The sequence below is a fragment of the Papio anubis genome, chromosome 5 (assembly GCF_008728515.1).
Source record: "Papio anubis isolate 15944 chromosome 5, Panubis1.0, whole genome shotgun sequence".
In the NCBI taxonomy this organism is placed as follows: domain Eukaryota; kingdom Metazoa; phylum Chordata; class Mammalia; order Primates; family Cercopithecidae; genus Papio; species Papio anubis.
In genome coordinates, this window is record NC_044980.1 from 6728010 (window position 1) to 6744558 (window position 16549).

At 38.8% G+C, this 16549-nt stretch overlaps 1 protein-coding gene and 1 long non-coding RNA gene across 8 annotated transcripts in view; one reads left to right on the top strand and one right to left on the bottom strand.

The window, feature by feature from the left end:
- ADCY2 (adenylate cyclase 2) overlaps positions 1-16549 on the top strand; it is a 424606-nt gene that overhangs the window by 314871 nt on the left and 93186 nt on the right. For all 7 annotated transcript variants that reach the window (XM_009208133.3, XM_021939226.2, XM_021939228.2 and 4 more), the window contains 3 exons: positions 1863-1943; positions 7493-7562; positions 10419-10516. In XM_009208133.3, coding sequence (XP_009206397.3) covers positions 1863-1943; positions 7493-7562; positions 10419-10516 — 249 coding nt within the window. The remainder of the gene's footprint in view (positions 1-1862; positions 1944-7492; positions 7563-10418; positions 10517-16549) is intronic.
- LOC116274869 overlaps positions 1-16549 on the bottom strand; it is a 41932-nt gene that overhangs the window by 8269 nt on the left and 17114 nt on the right. The window lies entirely within an intron of this gene.

A 16549-nucleotide genomic window follows, 5' to 3' on the forward strand; every position in this document is an offset into this window, starting at 1 on the left:
CTAAGCAAATCCTAAAACAGGTTAACAAAGGCAATACCACTGTTAGCACTGGACAAATATCAAAGAATTACATTTTCCTGTAAGCCTCAACATTCTTACACTGCTCCTTCTTAGACTTTGCAGAAGAGAAAGCCATCAAATTGAAGTCAAGAAACTCAAGTCTAGATGTGGGACTGATAAACATTCAATGAAGGGTTTAAGGTCCTACAGGTCTCAACTATAAATGAAAATATGCAAGCCATACTAGTTGCTTGGTAAAGGGTTCCTTGCTTTTTTTTTTTAAAGGAAAATAAAAATTAATTTGCCTTCTTCAAACAACTTGGAATTTGATATACTAAAACCTCTTAATTCAGTTGGCTCAATATCTGTGGATGGATCACTTAATATCATTCATTTTATTTTTTTAACCAAGACTGCTCTCAGCCTGTTTGAAGAAGACAAGGCCTGAAGACACAAATCCACAAACATAGGATGATGGAATTGGAAAACTCATCCATTTCATTAATGATAATTCTGTGAGATTTAATTACAGATAAATGTGATTTTGCATATTTAATGCTATTCTTATCTATATGTAGAGGCAATTCTGAACTCAGGAAAGTGTGATTTTTATTTCAGATTTGATGGTCTATTCATTTGTAATCTAATCAGCCATAACACACAGAATTCATGCCTCAACCAAGATACAGGCATAGCCCTGTTCAGGCTAGCAGGCTGTGCTTTTTTAATCTTTGCAGTGGATATTTAACTTCTAAGAATAGGTACTATTTTGGTTTCCTCCTGACATCATTCTTATGCAAATTGTCAAATTAACCTTGGAGGGCTCTTACTATTTGGCACAATTTATTCAGAAAATATCTTATATTATGGCTAAAGGTTATTTGCTTCTGAAACTAAGTGAGATGGTCTGCAAACAAAAGTGGAGCTTTCTGTGAATAGTGCTTTCAAAACTGAGGAGCATTTAACATACCTGAAATAAGACTGTAGTTCTGAAAATTTTTGAGAGTTGACCAAGGAAAACATGAAAAAGGAATGACTATTTTGTCAACCAAGCCACATTTTTACAGGGGAATTTCTAGAACCAATGTATTCTTTCATAAAATAAAGTTTATGAAGGCAGCAAGTCAAAAGCTAATACATCTCTTAGGAGAGAAAGTTACTTTATCTCAGACACCAACTATATGTCTTTCAGTGTTGCCTTGTAAATGCCTAGTAAATTTTACTGTGAGTGAATAAGGAAACATCTTTACTATTCCAAAAACTTTAGTTATTCACTCAATCCAAAGAGTGGCTGGATGTTAATAGAGAAGGGCCTGCTCATACACTGTTGTTTCTTTTTCTACTTGATTGACAGAATTAAACAGAGCTTTTGACATCATTGAAAAATAGGCTTACCGACACAGAAAGACAAATTTGGCATGTTCTCACTCTTATGTGGGAGCCAAAGAAGTTGATCTCATGGAGGTAGAGAGTAGAATGATAGATACCAGAGACTGGGAAAGGTGTGTGGGTGGGAGATGGGTGGGTAAAGAGAGATTGGTCAGTGGGCCCAAACTTTAGTTGGATAAAAGGAATAAGTTCTAATGTTTGATAGCAGAGTAGGGTGACTATAGTTAGCAACAATGTACTGTGTAATTCAAAGTAGTCAGAAGAGAGAATTTGAAATGTTCCCAACACATAGAAATGATAAATACTCAAGATGATGGATTCCCCAAATACCCTGATTGATCATTGCACATGCATGCAACACAATATCATCTGTACCTCATAAGGATGTAAAATATTATGTATCTCTAATAAATAGGCTTAATATTTATTTTACTAATAATATCCTTACCCGTAGTATTTCGTTTTTCATATAGAACCAAGTCACAAAAGAAAAGATTTGAAGAAGAATTGAATGAAAGGATGATTCAAGCAATTGATGGGATTAATGCACAAAAGTGAGTACTTTTTTCTCTTAAATTATCATTCATCTTCTATTATGTTCCAAATGAATTTTATCATAGTCTCTTCAATAGTTGCCGTGACAAAGCCAAGTTTCTGAGACCATTGATTCATTCACTTCAGTTGTCTTTCAGAAAAGTTTTGTTAAAAGTATTTCTTTTATTTTTTAAAAAATATTTAATTCCTGCCTAGAAAATATTCCCAAGTCGATTGCTGATAAACAACCTGAGGTGTAATTGGAGAGAGGAAAATTACAGCACGATGTGTTCAGCAAGTAGTAGTTGTACAAGATAGATTCTATATGGGAAAATCTTCAAATGTTAGCATGTGATACGATCCATCCAAAATGCATCTCTTCTTATTACAAAATTAATGTTGAGATACCTGTGTTCTAAATCCTAGAAGAGAATTAGCATTGGTGAGCAATGAGAGGAAGACCGATTTTAGGGGGCACAAAATGTCATTTAGCCTCTGAGGCCAAGAATTGCTGTTATGGTTTTAAATTGCTGTTATGGTCCAGAGTTGTGGGAGGGAAACGATTTAAAGAAGGTGATGGCCTTCTCAGCCTCGACAGAATGATGGCGCTCATCAACCTTCGTATTCTCCGTGGGTGCGTGTGTCATAACTGAACCCACGGAGAGCAGAAGGCACACGGCTCAGTATGGTGCCTGGCACACGTCAGACATTCCATTCCTTTTTGTTGAGTTGAACTGTAGTGAAAACATCAGGAGGTCCAAATGAAAAGCCTTTACAGAAAAGCTTCCATCCTTATGGAGACCTATTTAATTTTTATCATGGAAGCTGACTCTTGAAAAGTGTAAATGATTCTCACCTAGAGTTCTTTGTCTCTAAAATTAAGTTACAGGGTCTCAAATAGTGCATGGCTTTGCAAAATGCATGCCTGTTTTAGATTGTTCCTTGTAGGTATTTATTATAGAATATTTACAGGGCTTATGAGAGAATCGCATCAGTGTGTTATGGGTGTCTGTGGTGGGTGTGTGCCTTTGTGTGTGAGTGTGAGTGCATATTTTCTAAGCAATAAAGCATCTTGGTCAGGCAAGAGTTGCCATTCGGATGTGCTGGAATACTGAATTATCACCCATCTAGATCCCCTTCCTGTGCCACAAGTAGGCAAAGCCTTCTTCCTGTCCCAGAGTGCCCAAGGCCCACCTGCAGCACCAGGGCCAATGCTCTGCTTTGCCTGGCGCTAGGGTCAGTGTGAAAAATAACCTCGCCTCTGCCTGAAACCATCACACACTGAGAAATAAATAACTTCCTGCAATGTAACAGCAGCTAAAACCTAGGGAGGCACCTGATTTCATAAAACATAGGTGGAAGGATGCATTCATTCAAGCAGAGGAAATAGCAGCTGACACCGTGTGACTCGCCAGAATAAGACACAAGATCAGAAGAAAGAGGGAATCTTGTTCTTTGAGAAAAGTTAGCAAATAATAATAATAATAATAACGTTAGTATTTTAAAAACTAATTCCTAAAGTCAACCTCAGCATGTGTTCATGCAGGTGAAAAACCTACCTTTTTAAATTATTTTTGTATGCACCTTTTAGAACGTTCCTACCACACAGATCATCAGAGAGTGCCACCACTGGCATTGCTTTATTATTGATAAGTTGCTTTTAAATTATGTGTTTGCTTTGTGTCATTTAGTATTCAAATACATGTTTAGTTAACACCTTATGTTTTAACGTGGTTTTATTCCAAAGTAATGCTTAGTGCTGATGTAACTGCTTATGTTGTAATTTTCCCAACATGTTTCAGAAATCAAATAGAGAAAAGTGTGCTGCACTCAAAAACTAAAAGGGAAATTTTTCAAATGGAAGCTCTTATACATGTATTTTTAATTAACCTCAGTTACACTTTGTTATGCCTTACTCATTAACTCCTCTTGTTCTTTGATATGAAGTTCTTCTGATCTTTGAATTTTCACTTGAGGACTCAACTGGGGCTCCGGGCTTGATGTACCATTCAGTAGTTTCCTGCTATTGCCATAAAACAGTGATTTCTATGCAGATTTTTGCTTATTCATGCACTGAGGTACTGAACACGCATTTGTTAAAAAGCTGACTGATGTCACCATCTGCTCAGCCTTTCCCCAGTGTGTGCCGTGGTGGTGGGGAACTCTCTGGTGTCTTGTCTTAGAAGGACTCCAAAGACACTCATCCTATCAGATCAGGACTGTACTCTTACGACCTCATTTAACCTTCATTTCATTCTTAGAGGCTCCATCTCAAAATACAGGCACACTGAGAGTTAGGGCTTCACAGATGAACTTTGGTGGGGGACACAAGCTCGCGGTGCATAACAATAAGAAAGTGGTCTCCTCATTTAGTATCTCCTTTGTGGCAAGGACTTGCATTCACATATTTCTGAATAATTCTGGGTGCAGGTGTGGGTATACCCATGCCCCTCTAGTCAGCATAGTATTCGGAATTTCCTTTATTTTCCTTAACCCTTTGACAAAAGAAAATTTAAAAAACCTTAGTATAAATAAATAGAGAATCACTTATTGCGATAACTCAGGATGGGGTTGATTTTCTTCATGCCATAGACCACTGGGGTCAGGAAAAATGTCAGGAGGCCCTAAATCAAGCACACACACATTCCCTCTCTCTTCTCTCCTCTCCTCTCCCCTCCACTGCTCTTCTCTTTCTCTGTGGTTCCAATCCCCTGCAAGTAATAGTTGACCTAATTGGCACACACAAATCTATTCCCTTCCAAATATCCAAATCACATTTATAAATCTCTTTGTTTTCTACACATCAAAATATTCCCAAGTCCATTGCTGATAAATAATCTGAGGTGTCATTGGAGAGAGAAAAATTACAGCACGATGTGTTCAGCAAGTCACATTTGTAAAAGATAGATTCTATATGGGAAAATCTTCACATTTTAGCGTGTGATACTATCCATCCAAAATGCATCTGTTCTTATTACAAAATTGATGTTGAGATACCTGTGTTCTAAATCAGTAGTGGGAGTGGAGGCCACCTCAGAAGATTCACAGAGGTGATTAAGTGTGTAGGAAGAATATGCGCTTCTTAATTCTGAAGACAAAGTGAGAATTAGGCCCATCCATCATTGCTACAAGGGAGAAGCCACAGGCCAGACCCAGCGTGCTATGGCAAAAGGAGGCGAGTGTGTTCACTGGTGAGGACTCAGTCGTGTCCCCAAGCATGGATCTAGTGCTGGGGCTCACGAAGCACCACATGGGTTCTGGGGACTTAAGGCAAGCAAGCCTGATCCCGAGCCCTTGCCATCCACCTGCCATCCACCACAGGCCATGGAAACCTAGACTGGGTGCATGCTGGCATGACTAGTAAAGGAGGTGCTGGTTTTATTTTCACTTCCTAAATTTCACTCTTGCTCCCAAGCTGACATTTTCCAGGAGCATTTATAAACTATATTTTTTTCTCAGTAAAGGAAATACTGTTTTTAGTAAGTTACCTGCATATATTATTCATAGTCTGATAAAGACACAGTTCTGAAAGTGAGTATGGTTAAAATTTATCTTAATTTGTATTTTCTGGTCCTTTTAATGTCAACCAATCTTTGATTCCTCCATCTAGTCTTGTGAAACAGAATAATAGTTCTGCCGCTGGTATGGTAATAAGAAATACCATAAAAGTTTATTTCCCTACAGCTTATACCCTTGAATCAAAGAACTATGCAGCCATAAAAAAGAATGAGATCGGCCAGGTGTGGTGGCTCATGCCTGTAATTCCTGCATTTTGAAAGGCCGAGGCAGGTAGATCACCTGAGGTCGGGAGTTCAAGACCAGCCTGACCAACATGGAGAAACCCTGTCTCTACTAAGAAAAACAAAAATTAGCTGGGCTTGCTGGCATGCACCTCTAATCCCAGCTACTTGGCAGGCTAAGAGAGGAGAATCGCTTGTACCCATGAGGCAGAGGTTGCAGTGAGCTGAGATCATGCCATTGCACTCCAGCCTGGGCAACAAGAGTGAAACTCCATCTCAAAACAAACAAACAAACAAACAAAATCATGTCCTTTGCAAGAACATGGCTAGAGCTGGAGGCCATTCTCCTTAGCAAACACAGGAATAGAAAACCAAATGTTCTCACTTATAAGTGGGATGAGAGATGAGAACACATGGACACGTAGAGGGGAACAACATATGCTGGGGCCTGTCAGAGGGTGGAGGGAGGGAGGAGGGAGAAGATCAAGAAAAATAACTAATGGGTACTAGGCTTAATACCTGGGTGATGAAATAATCTGTACAACAAACTCCCATGACACAAATTTTACCTATGTAACAAACCTGCACTAAATAAAAGATTTTTAAAAGAGGTATTTTTATTGTTCTCACTTTTAATGGCTGTCAGTCTAGAATACATTACTGACTTCCCTGCCCCAGTCGAAAGTGCCCTGTGGATGGTTCCTGGGATGTTCAAGCTAATCTTGGTGTGTGCCTGGCAGTGAGAGTCTTCCAAACTACTTGCTTCAAACAGGTGTTTAAAAGCCAAACAGTGTGGTACAGTGCATACTTCCATATAATTTTTATTTATTTGTCAACAACTGAGCGATGCATAGTACTTATGCATGCGTTTTTATGTTTGCGTCAATCTATCCTGAACAGATTGCTTATTATACTAGTATTTTTATCAATTTTTAAAAAACTCTAGACAGGCGCAGTGGCTCACGCCTGTAATCCCAGCACTTTGGGAGACTGAGGCAGGTGGATCACGAAATTGGGAGTTCATGACCAGCCTGGTCAACATGGTGAAACCCCATCTCTACTAAAAATACAAAAATTATCCAGGCGTGGTGGCAGGCACCTATAGTCCCCAGCTACTCAGGAGGCTGAGGCAGGAGAATTACTTGAACCTGGGAGGCAGAAGTTGCAATGAGCCAAGATCACATCACTGCACTCCAGCCTGGGCGACAGAGTGAGACTCGATCTCAAAAAAGAAAAGAAAAGAAAACTTTATTCAAGCATGACTTTTTCTTTCTAGAAATGAAAAAAGTGACAATGAAAGTATGTTTGCTAAGTCTGAAAGAAGCAAAACCTTCTCACCCAGATCTTAAAAGCACTCTGATGGTTTGGATGCTCTGATCTGTTGCCCTCTAGAAGCTGAAAAAAAAAAAAAAAAAAATGGTGCTTCTCTAGGAATTAGATCCTTAAGGAGGTGAAACCACTGGATAATTTCAGAAAAACATGGGGAAATCACATTATTGATGTCTTTACTCCTTTAGATGAACTTATCTCCCTTGTTATTTAATTCAGATCCCTTGAGTTTCAGTTGATTTGACAGTTGGTTTATAATATAGAATTTTCCAAGGAGGACAGTGTATGATTAGGAATATTATATTTTCAGATCCTGTTAACATTATCCAGATTCCATATGCAGTTAGTTGGCATTATATGTTGTTTTTTTAAAAAAAAAAAAAATGTTGTTCGGAATGATACACAATAAAGAAAGAAGAGTGCAAGTCATTTTAACAAATAGTTCCAGATGTTTGATTGGAGATTCAGTTTTATGATGTGTTGGTCCTTTCTATTTCTAGGCAATGGCTCAAGTCTGAAGACATTCAGAGAATCTCACTGCTTTTCTATAACAAAGTACTAGAAAAAGAGGTAAGCTTTTCTCTTCTTCAAAATCACCAATTGGGTTTTCTGAAATTTGAATTTCTTCATGAAATTGTGCTCATGTTTTTCATATGTGACATTTAAGCTGCCTCTCACTATATTCAAACTCTTTCTGGCTTTTCTGGTGATTCTTTCGTGCATATATTGCTTTATTGTATTTCTTGTTACTAAGTTTCTATCTTTGGTCAGTCACCATTCTCAACCCTCTCGATAGTAAATGGTATCTGCAATGTGTGTGAAATATCCCAATTAAATGAAAGATGTGAGAGATAATATCTGCTCTTCTCAATGTGAAATTCTCTCAGAAAAGTCTTAAAAAAACAGAATTCTTCTTGATAAATCTACAATGTCTTTACACAAATTATTTTAATATTTTGACCGAAATGTGAGTTTTACATTCAATGCTTTCTCAGGGTAATTAGAACTTTTAAGCGTTATTGTATCTAAATGTTTTCATATTATGGCTCTTAAAGTGAGAGCTATTTCAGGCACAAATAAGTAAGCAGACATTTAGATTTTACATGTCAAGCTATATATGGGTTTGCTAAAATGAATTCAGTTGATTGTTGCAGAGAGGACAACCATTCTTCTAGCTCAACTTTATTTTATTTGCCTTTTGTTTTTTGTCCATCTAGAGAAGGAACCAGACTTAGAAGTAATTTGCATCATTCAACTATATATTTACAGGCATAGTTTGAACAAAAGTTACATTAATGGTAGCATTTGCAGCTCTGGTATTAAAATTATGTTGATAGGCACGGTGGCTCATGCCTGTAATCCCAGCACTTTGGGAGGCCAAGGCAGGCAGATCACGAGGTCAGGAGATCTAGACCATCCTGGCTAACATGGTGAAACTCAGTCTCTACTAAAAATATAAAAAAATTAGCCGGGCCTGGTGGCAGACGCCTGTAGTCCTAGCTACTCGGGAGGCTGAGGCAGGAGAATGGCAAGAACCTGGGAGGCGGAGCTTGCAGTGAGCCGAGATCGCGCCACTGCGCTCCAACCTAGAAGAGTGAGACTCCATCTCAAAAATAATAATAATAATAAACTATGTTGATAAAATTTAGTGCATTATTTTATGAATATCAAATAGAAATATTAAATATGATAATTCCTTCCAAAATCTATGGACACATCAAAAGTTTTTTTTATGTTGGTTGTCAAGAGGATGTATTGTCTACTACTAAGTAGAGGACTCTGACCATTGAATGCAGACAGTTTACCAAATTGATGCTTGTTATAATGTGCTATTATTGACCATCTTATCCTTAATAACTTGAGCAAATATTAATGGCTACTTATTGCTTAGCTGTTACATTATTTCTTTCCTGATAGAAGTCCATTTCTTTGTTAATACCACAAAGAAATTCCCACTCATATCTCTGCACAAAGGCCTGAAGAAGTTAGAAGATAAGGATTTAATTGAGGGCATAGAATGTAATCACATTTCAGCAATTATGCTAATATAGCTTCTTCATGAGCATGGAAATTATGTTGGCTACTAAGTCACAAAATATACCCCCCAAAATTCTAGTAAACAGAAAGTTATCATTTAAAAATGCAGCTTTTGCATACATTCCCCATGTATACATATTTGTGGATGCCGACTTTAAAGCAAATTTTAGAGAGCAGCAAGACTTAAGCTCAGTTTTTGTCCATCTATCCCCAGCTTGCCCTTCAGGGGATCAGGTAGGGCAAAAGGCTGCAAGAGCTAAGAGAAGAGAAATATCTGGAGACCCATCAGAGATCCTTCATGCAGCACTAAAACAGGGAGGCTAAAATGCAAGAAATACATATGTGTCCCTATAACTTGGGAGAGTTTATGCAAATGTAGCCAATGCAACCTGACAGTATTTTCAGGAGGTTTCAAAGGCATTGGCACAAAATTTTATTTCCTTTAATTTTACCATACAACCTTTCGTAAGGCAGTTGCGCCTCAAGGTTGAGAGTATGAGTTCAGAGCCTGGTGAAGGTCCTGGTTTCCCATGCACTGTATCTCCCTGATTGTAGTCCATTGTTCCAGTCCACAGTTTCTTCATCCAAAAATAGGGGCTGTTGTGTGGATTGAATGATTATCACAGGGAAAGCAGGGAATGCAGGACACCATGCTGAATGCAGCAGGGGTCATCATCAGCATCATAAGTATAGCCCTCTCTGGCATTTTTATCCTGCCTAAGTCAAGCAGGGTCAGCCCCAGGTAAGCAGCTAACGCTGATCAGCTTATTCATGGCATGGGTAACCATGTGGGCTCCTGCCAAATGCACTGGACAAGAGGAAGGAAGAGGAGCCCATTGGCCAGACTCAGAACAAGCCAACTAAGAACCAAGTCGGCAAACCTTTTGGTCTTGTAACTTTACCCATCACCTCTCAATGGCATTAAGACAAATAATAAAATAAAATACTAAAATAAAGGACTATGACTTGCATTTCCTCAGTAGTATTGAAAAGTAAAATAGTATATGAGAAGTCATTCCCTTTCCCTCAATACTCATAGACAACAGACCCTCATGGGACCCAGGGCACAGGTGCGATTCACAGTTCACTCACTCAACCTTCTGGTCAGGTACCTCTCTCCTTACTAGAGAGATTCAGTTGCTTATAGATGGCTTTGAAAACAGTTCCACTCATAAACTGTGGTCCTTGGAAGTCGCTCCTTCACAGTTCTTATGGGGGAAGAAAACACTCACTGCTGAGATGAACAGGCTTTCTCCTTCCCTCGCGTTGGCGTCAATCTACACAATTACTGAGTGTGGTGCATGCTCTGGGTACAACTAGGCTGCTGGTCACTGTGTACAGCTCTTCTCTTGGAGAACCGTCACTCACAGGTTCCTTTCTCCCCTTCAGTACCGGGCCACGGCACTGCCAGCGTTCAAGTATTACGTGACTTGTGCCTGTCTCATATTCTTCTGTATCTTCATTGTGCAGATTCTCGTGCTGCCAAAGTAAGTACTTCTGGTTTCCATTGGGATTCTCACCTGGGTTGCCTTTCCACTGGAGCCCAGTTGTATTTAAAGGTGTGAAAGGATGCTAATGTGTAGACAGAGGGGTGATTTAACATGTCGTGGTGAAGGGAGAGTAACCCAGGACCTCGGAGGTTAAGTGGCCCCCATGTGTCTTCCTGAGCATAATGTTGGATTTTCCAAGTGGACATGTTGATTCAAACTTCTAGGGATTTAAAAAAAAAATAATTTAACCTTCTTGTTTTGATGTTGGTATTACTCTGATGCACAGTCTAGGAAATGTAGCTCAATAAACTTTACCCACGAAGACCGCAGTCCCCAGATGTGGTTTCTAATAAACAAATGGCATTATATTATATTGAAAGGGCATGGCCTTTCACTATAAGACACACTGTGCCCACCCATCCATTTTGTCCAAGTTCTGAGCATTACACGGCCCTCTCTTTGAAATCCACTCCACAGCCGTCTTTGATTGTTGTAAGTCAAGGTTCAGCCGATCTCTCCCAGGAGAGACGTGGGTACAAATGGGAGAATCGGAGCAAACCACATTTCATGCTTTGAGGTGAATGCCTTCTGGCTCCACTTACTGGTGAAAAACCAATCACTTTAGGATCCCTAGGTCATCTTTCTCTTGCACCTTCTTAATTCATTCAAGACCAATCAGGTGACTTTCTTCAAGAAAGCTAATTCTCATTTTACAATCTAAAGAAAATTCTTGTCCTTCTTTTAATAACTGGGGATATAGAAAGAAGTTTGAAGGTAGATTTTTTTTTCCTTCTGATCATATATTTTTTCTTTCTTAACCTATTTTGTTAAGGTCAAAGCAACCATTTTCAATCTAGTAGAATTCAGTTGTGTGCTTGCATTTAACTCTCATAGTGCAGCCAGCCTTTGTGGGCAACTCAAGCGGCTTAGATTGAGTAGTGTTTTGTCAAAGAAGTTGTCTGTTTCTCCGCCTCTGTACTTCAAAGGATTTTCTTCTGGGTACTGAGCCAAATAGCCAAAAACCACTTTTGGGGTACAAGTGGTTTTTGATTACGTGGATGAATTGTAGAGTGGTGAAAGTTTTGTTCATGTATGTCCAGTTCCTTAGCAATGTGCTCCCTTATGGAAGGGGTTTCCAGTAGACGTCCCCTCTCCCCATGAATTGGAAGTGTAATACATGGGCAAAAGGAGCCCTTCTTCAGGACTTACAAAATCTTCAGTGAAATGTCCCAATGTTAACATATCAGTTTTCCATTCAAACAAATGTTAACAAATTAAGCTCCTTAGTGTCAGGCCTGTTATCATGGTACTGGAGAGAAGGAGCCATCCCAGTACACACTGGCTTATAGACTGGTAGAGCAGAAAAGCATTTTGAAAGCTAGATAGGTGGAATAAATATTACCCAGGGAAGGGGTCCTCATTGTTACTCTTACATAGATAGATTCATTAAGTTTTCTACATCTTCCTATTGGATGAGTATTTCTATATTCTCTGCATTATAAGTAATACAGGATCTGTCACCTACTGGGAGGTGCTGGGGGTGGGGAGAGTGACTGGGGGCAATTTAAAAGATGCCTCCAAAGAAGACAATAAGACTTCCAGGAACCAGGAAGAACGTTTCATGGGATTTCACTTTTAAGAAACACATCCCTGTCATGTCTTTGCTGGCTTGGCTTTGGTTTTCCTTGTCTCTCTTCTGTGGTATTGCATCTTTATGAGGACCCATGGACGTTCATTCTCTCAAGCTTCATCACCCATTACTTTTGTGGGTGCACGCAGGTTGCATTCGCTCTAAGGAAAACCCACAGCCTCATCTAATGGAGCCCCCAGACCTGCACTTGCTGTAACAGCCTCAGGCTTCTTGTTCTGTGACTTCTTCGTGTTTCTTTCGTATTAATATCTCCTTTTTTTTCTTTTTCTTTAGAAACAATCTTCCTAGAAAATATTTCAAAGATACAAAAAACTACAGAGTGTGATATAATAAACACACACGGGTCCATAATCCAGACTTTTGCAAATGTTTACCTTGTGTCCTCTTTACTGTAGACCCAATTTTCCACCCTCTTGACTGTTATTATTTGGGTATGCTTCCTTTAAACAATACATGTTTTTATTTTGGTTTTATTTATTCAATTTGATATCTTTCTTCATGTTAATTTCTTCTGTATTTATTTTGTCATCTGTATTTTGATTTTATAATTGGTGTGAGTGGACCCACTTCTACCATTTTATTTTGTGTTTTATTTACCTTGCTTTTCTTTGGTCCTTTATTCTCTTTTTTCTGATTTCTAATGGATTGATCAAGTTCTTTTATTCCTTTTATTAATGGTAAATTAAAAGCAACTTTATTAGAAAGTAAAGAAATAAAAGAATGGCTACTCCATAGGCAGAGAGGCCTGTTTATTCTTTTATTTCTTTTACTGGTTAGGAAGTCTATGTATTTTTTTCATTAAAGATTACTATTAAAGTTTAGAGAATATACATCATTTATATTTTTCTTTTAATGATTATCATTAAAATTTCAATATATATTATTTAAGTTAAAGAATAAAAATATATAATTATTGTTTATAATATGTATTTGATATTTACATGTTTTTAATATTATATATTTTTTGTCAATATCTTTTGGGATAGAAGTGGTTTTTGTTACATGGATGAATTGTAGAGTGGTGAAGTCTGAGATTTCAGTGCATTCATCACCCAAGTAGTATACATTGTACCTAATATGTAGTTGTCTATCCCTCACTCCTCCTACCCTTCCCCCTTTGGAGTCTCCATAATCCATTGTATCATGCTGTGTGCCTTTACGTACCCATAGCTTAACTACCACTTATAAGTGAGAACATACAGTATTTGGTTTTCCATTCCTGAGTTATTTCACTTAGAATAATGGCTTCCAGTTCCAACCAAGTTGCTGCAAAAGATATTTTTTTTTTATTTTTGTGGCAGAGTAATTTTCCATCGTGTATGTACACTACATTTCATTTATCCATTCATTGGTTGATGAATGCTTGCGTTGGTTCCATGTCTTGGCAATTGTGAATTGAATTTTAACATTTATGCTTAATGAAATACATTCTAAAGTTATTCATAACCTCTCTTCAATATAATTATTTCCTAGGATTTTTAGCCCTGGCTGTAATTATAGTCAATATTTATTTAAATCTGCCACATTCTTTACCAATTAATTTGCTCATCAATGCTTTTTAAAAATTATTCGTTTCTTCAAATTTATTTATTTCTTTTTTTGGTGATGTCTATGAGTTGTTAGGGTTTTTGGAGGGGGGTCTATGAGTAACAATAGCTGCCTTTTTTGGTTATATTAAAATTTCTTTATCTACTTTATTTCACAGTTCTTGAATAATAGTTTAACTGGGAATAAAATTATAGGTTAACTTTTGTTTTCCCTCAGACTTATGATGACATTACTCTGTGGCATTACATCTTCTATTTTTGTTAATGAAGTATTTCTGTCAGTCTCATTACGTTCCTTTCTGGGGGGTATGTCTTCCCGCTCTGAGTGCTTTTAGGTATCTTTTTTGCTTAGGGGTGGGGTGACGGTATATCCACCATACTGTTTCCATAAGTGTTTTTGTTTTCACCTACCTAAGTGACTAAGTGTGATTTTTCGATCTGAAGACACGTATCTCTGCTCAGTTCTGCAAAATTCTCTGCCTCTATCTCGTACATATTGCTGTTGATTGTCTTGATTGTCTATTCTTTCCTCTGGAGTTCTTGTAGCTGCATATTTTGTTCTCATCCTGGGCTCCAGGTTTTGTCATGTTTCCTCCCAGTTTCCACTTTTTTATTTCTTTGGGCTGCATTCTGATAAATTCTTCACCCAACATTGAGATTATAATATTTGTGATTTTTTTTTCATGTCTAAGAAGTCTGTGTTGTTCTTAAAACCTAACCTTTTTGTATATATAATTTTATATTTTGCCTATGTGTGTGTGTGTATATATATATTTTTTTTTTGAGACAGAGTCTCGCTCTGTCACCCAGGCTAGAGTGTAGTGGCACAATCTCGGCTCACTGCAACCTCCTCCTCCTGGGTTCAAGCAGTTCTCCTGTCTCAGCCTCCCAAGTACCTCGGATTACAGGCGCCCAACACCACGCCCAGCTGATTTTTGTATTTTTAGTAGAGACGGGGTTTTACCATATTTGTCAGGCTGGTCTCGAACTCCTCACCTCAAGAATCCGCCTACCTTGGCCTCCCAAAGTACTGGGATTACAGGCGTGAGCCACCACGACTGGTCTATTGCAGGTTGTAAACATGTTATATGGAAAGATCACTTATTTTATTTCTTTTTCTTTATTATTTTGAGACAGAGTTCTGCTCTGTCACCCAGGCTGAAGTGTGGTGGCACCATCTTGGCTCACTGCAACCTCTGCCTCCCGGGTTCAAGCAGTTCTCCTGCCTCAGCCTCCCAAGTAGCTGGGATTACAGGCACCTGCCACTGAGCCGGGCTAATTTTTATATTTTTAGTAGAGACGGAGTTTCACCGTGTTGGCCAGGCTGGTCTCAAACTTCTAGCCTCAAGCAATCCGCCTGCCTTGGCCTCCCAAAGTGTTGGGATTATAGGTGTGAATCACTGCGCCTGGTGGAAATATCACTTATTTTACTGTGTTCCTTAGGATTGATCAACATGTGATTCTGCCATTTAAGTCTGTCCTTGTATTGTCTGTAATTTTGTGTATATATTTATCAACAGCAAGGATTTGGGTCCATGGTAGTCTTGTATGTTCTGAGTTGTAATGGCATCACTATGGGATAGATTTCAGTGTATCTTTGCCAGGTATCTCTGGGATTCACCAATTCAAGTCACAATATTTTATTAAATCCTTAGACTAAGGTTCCTGCACTAAGGAGGTCATGTGAATTTGGGTCAACACCTACTGGCATGGAGCAAGACTGGTGATCCCAATTTTTGAAACTGACCTTCTCTTCATGGCCCCAGTCAGATGGTTATCTTCCCTAAAAATTACCAGACTGGTGGAGAGTTTTCCTGTTTCTTGTTTCTTGGTGGGACAGCCCTTCAGGGCCCCTGCCTTTATTCAAGAGCTCAGTTCTAATTTCATGTTAATCAAATGCCTGAGAGCATCACCTTCCTTGGGTAGACATCAGTCTTACACCAAGAACAGGTATTAGCCCCTGGTTTCTCCTGGGCCTTTAGCATCGCCCCTCTCAGCGATCTGCATTTGAATACCTTCTGTGTACTAGGAATCTCTCTTTCTTGCCTATTATCTCATCTATTTAAAGAAACCATTTTGTAATCCCCAGCACTTTGGGAGGCCGAGGCGGGCGGATCACGAGGTCAGGAGATCCAGACCATCCTGGCGAACACGGTGAAACCCCGTCTCTACTAAAAAATACAAAAAAAACTAGTCGGGCGAGGTGGTGGGCGCCTGTAGTCCCAGCTACTTGGGAGGCTGAGGCAGGAGAATGGGTGAACCTGGGAGGCGGAGCTTGCAGTGAGCTGAGATCCGGCCACTGAACTCCAGCCTGGGCGACAAAGCGAGACTCCGTCTCAAAAAACAAACAAAAAAAAAGAAACCATTTTGTTGTATTTTATGAAGCATTTTTTGCTAGAATAATGGTGCTTCTCACTTCTGCTGACCTATCTTTACTTTTTTTCTTAACTCGTTAATTATACTTTTGCTTTGTTTCATTTGTTTAGCTTTTTTTGTGGTAAATTGCCTCGTGTTTTTGGAAAAGGGAAAGAAATAATTAAATGAGTGAGTGAATGAATGAATAACTAATAATGGAGAAATTTGTTACCTGGAAAGGACCAGTAAAGGGAGGTGTTTCCCTGAAGGGGAGCCCAACATCATCCTTATTCAGCCTATAATCATTCAATCTGGCTGTAGTCTCAGAATTTGAATAGATAAAATTAAATTATTGGTTGACTGCTCTTTTTGGAGTTGCTCTCTCACTCTGTCTGCCCTGTAGTATAACTTTATCAAAAATGTGAGCTACCTTCGAAGACCAAAAATGATCAAGCATGAATTGCTTTTTCTGTTTTT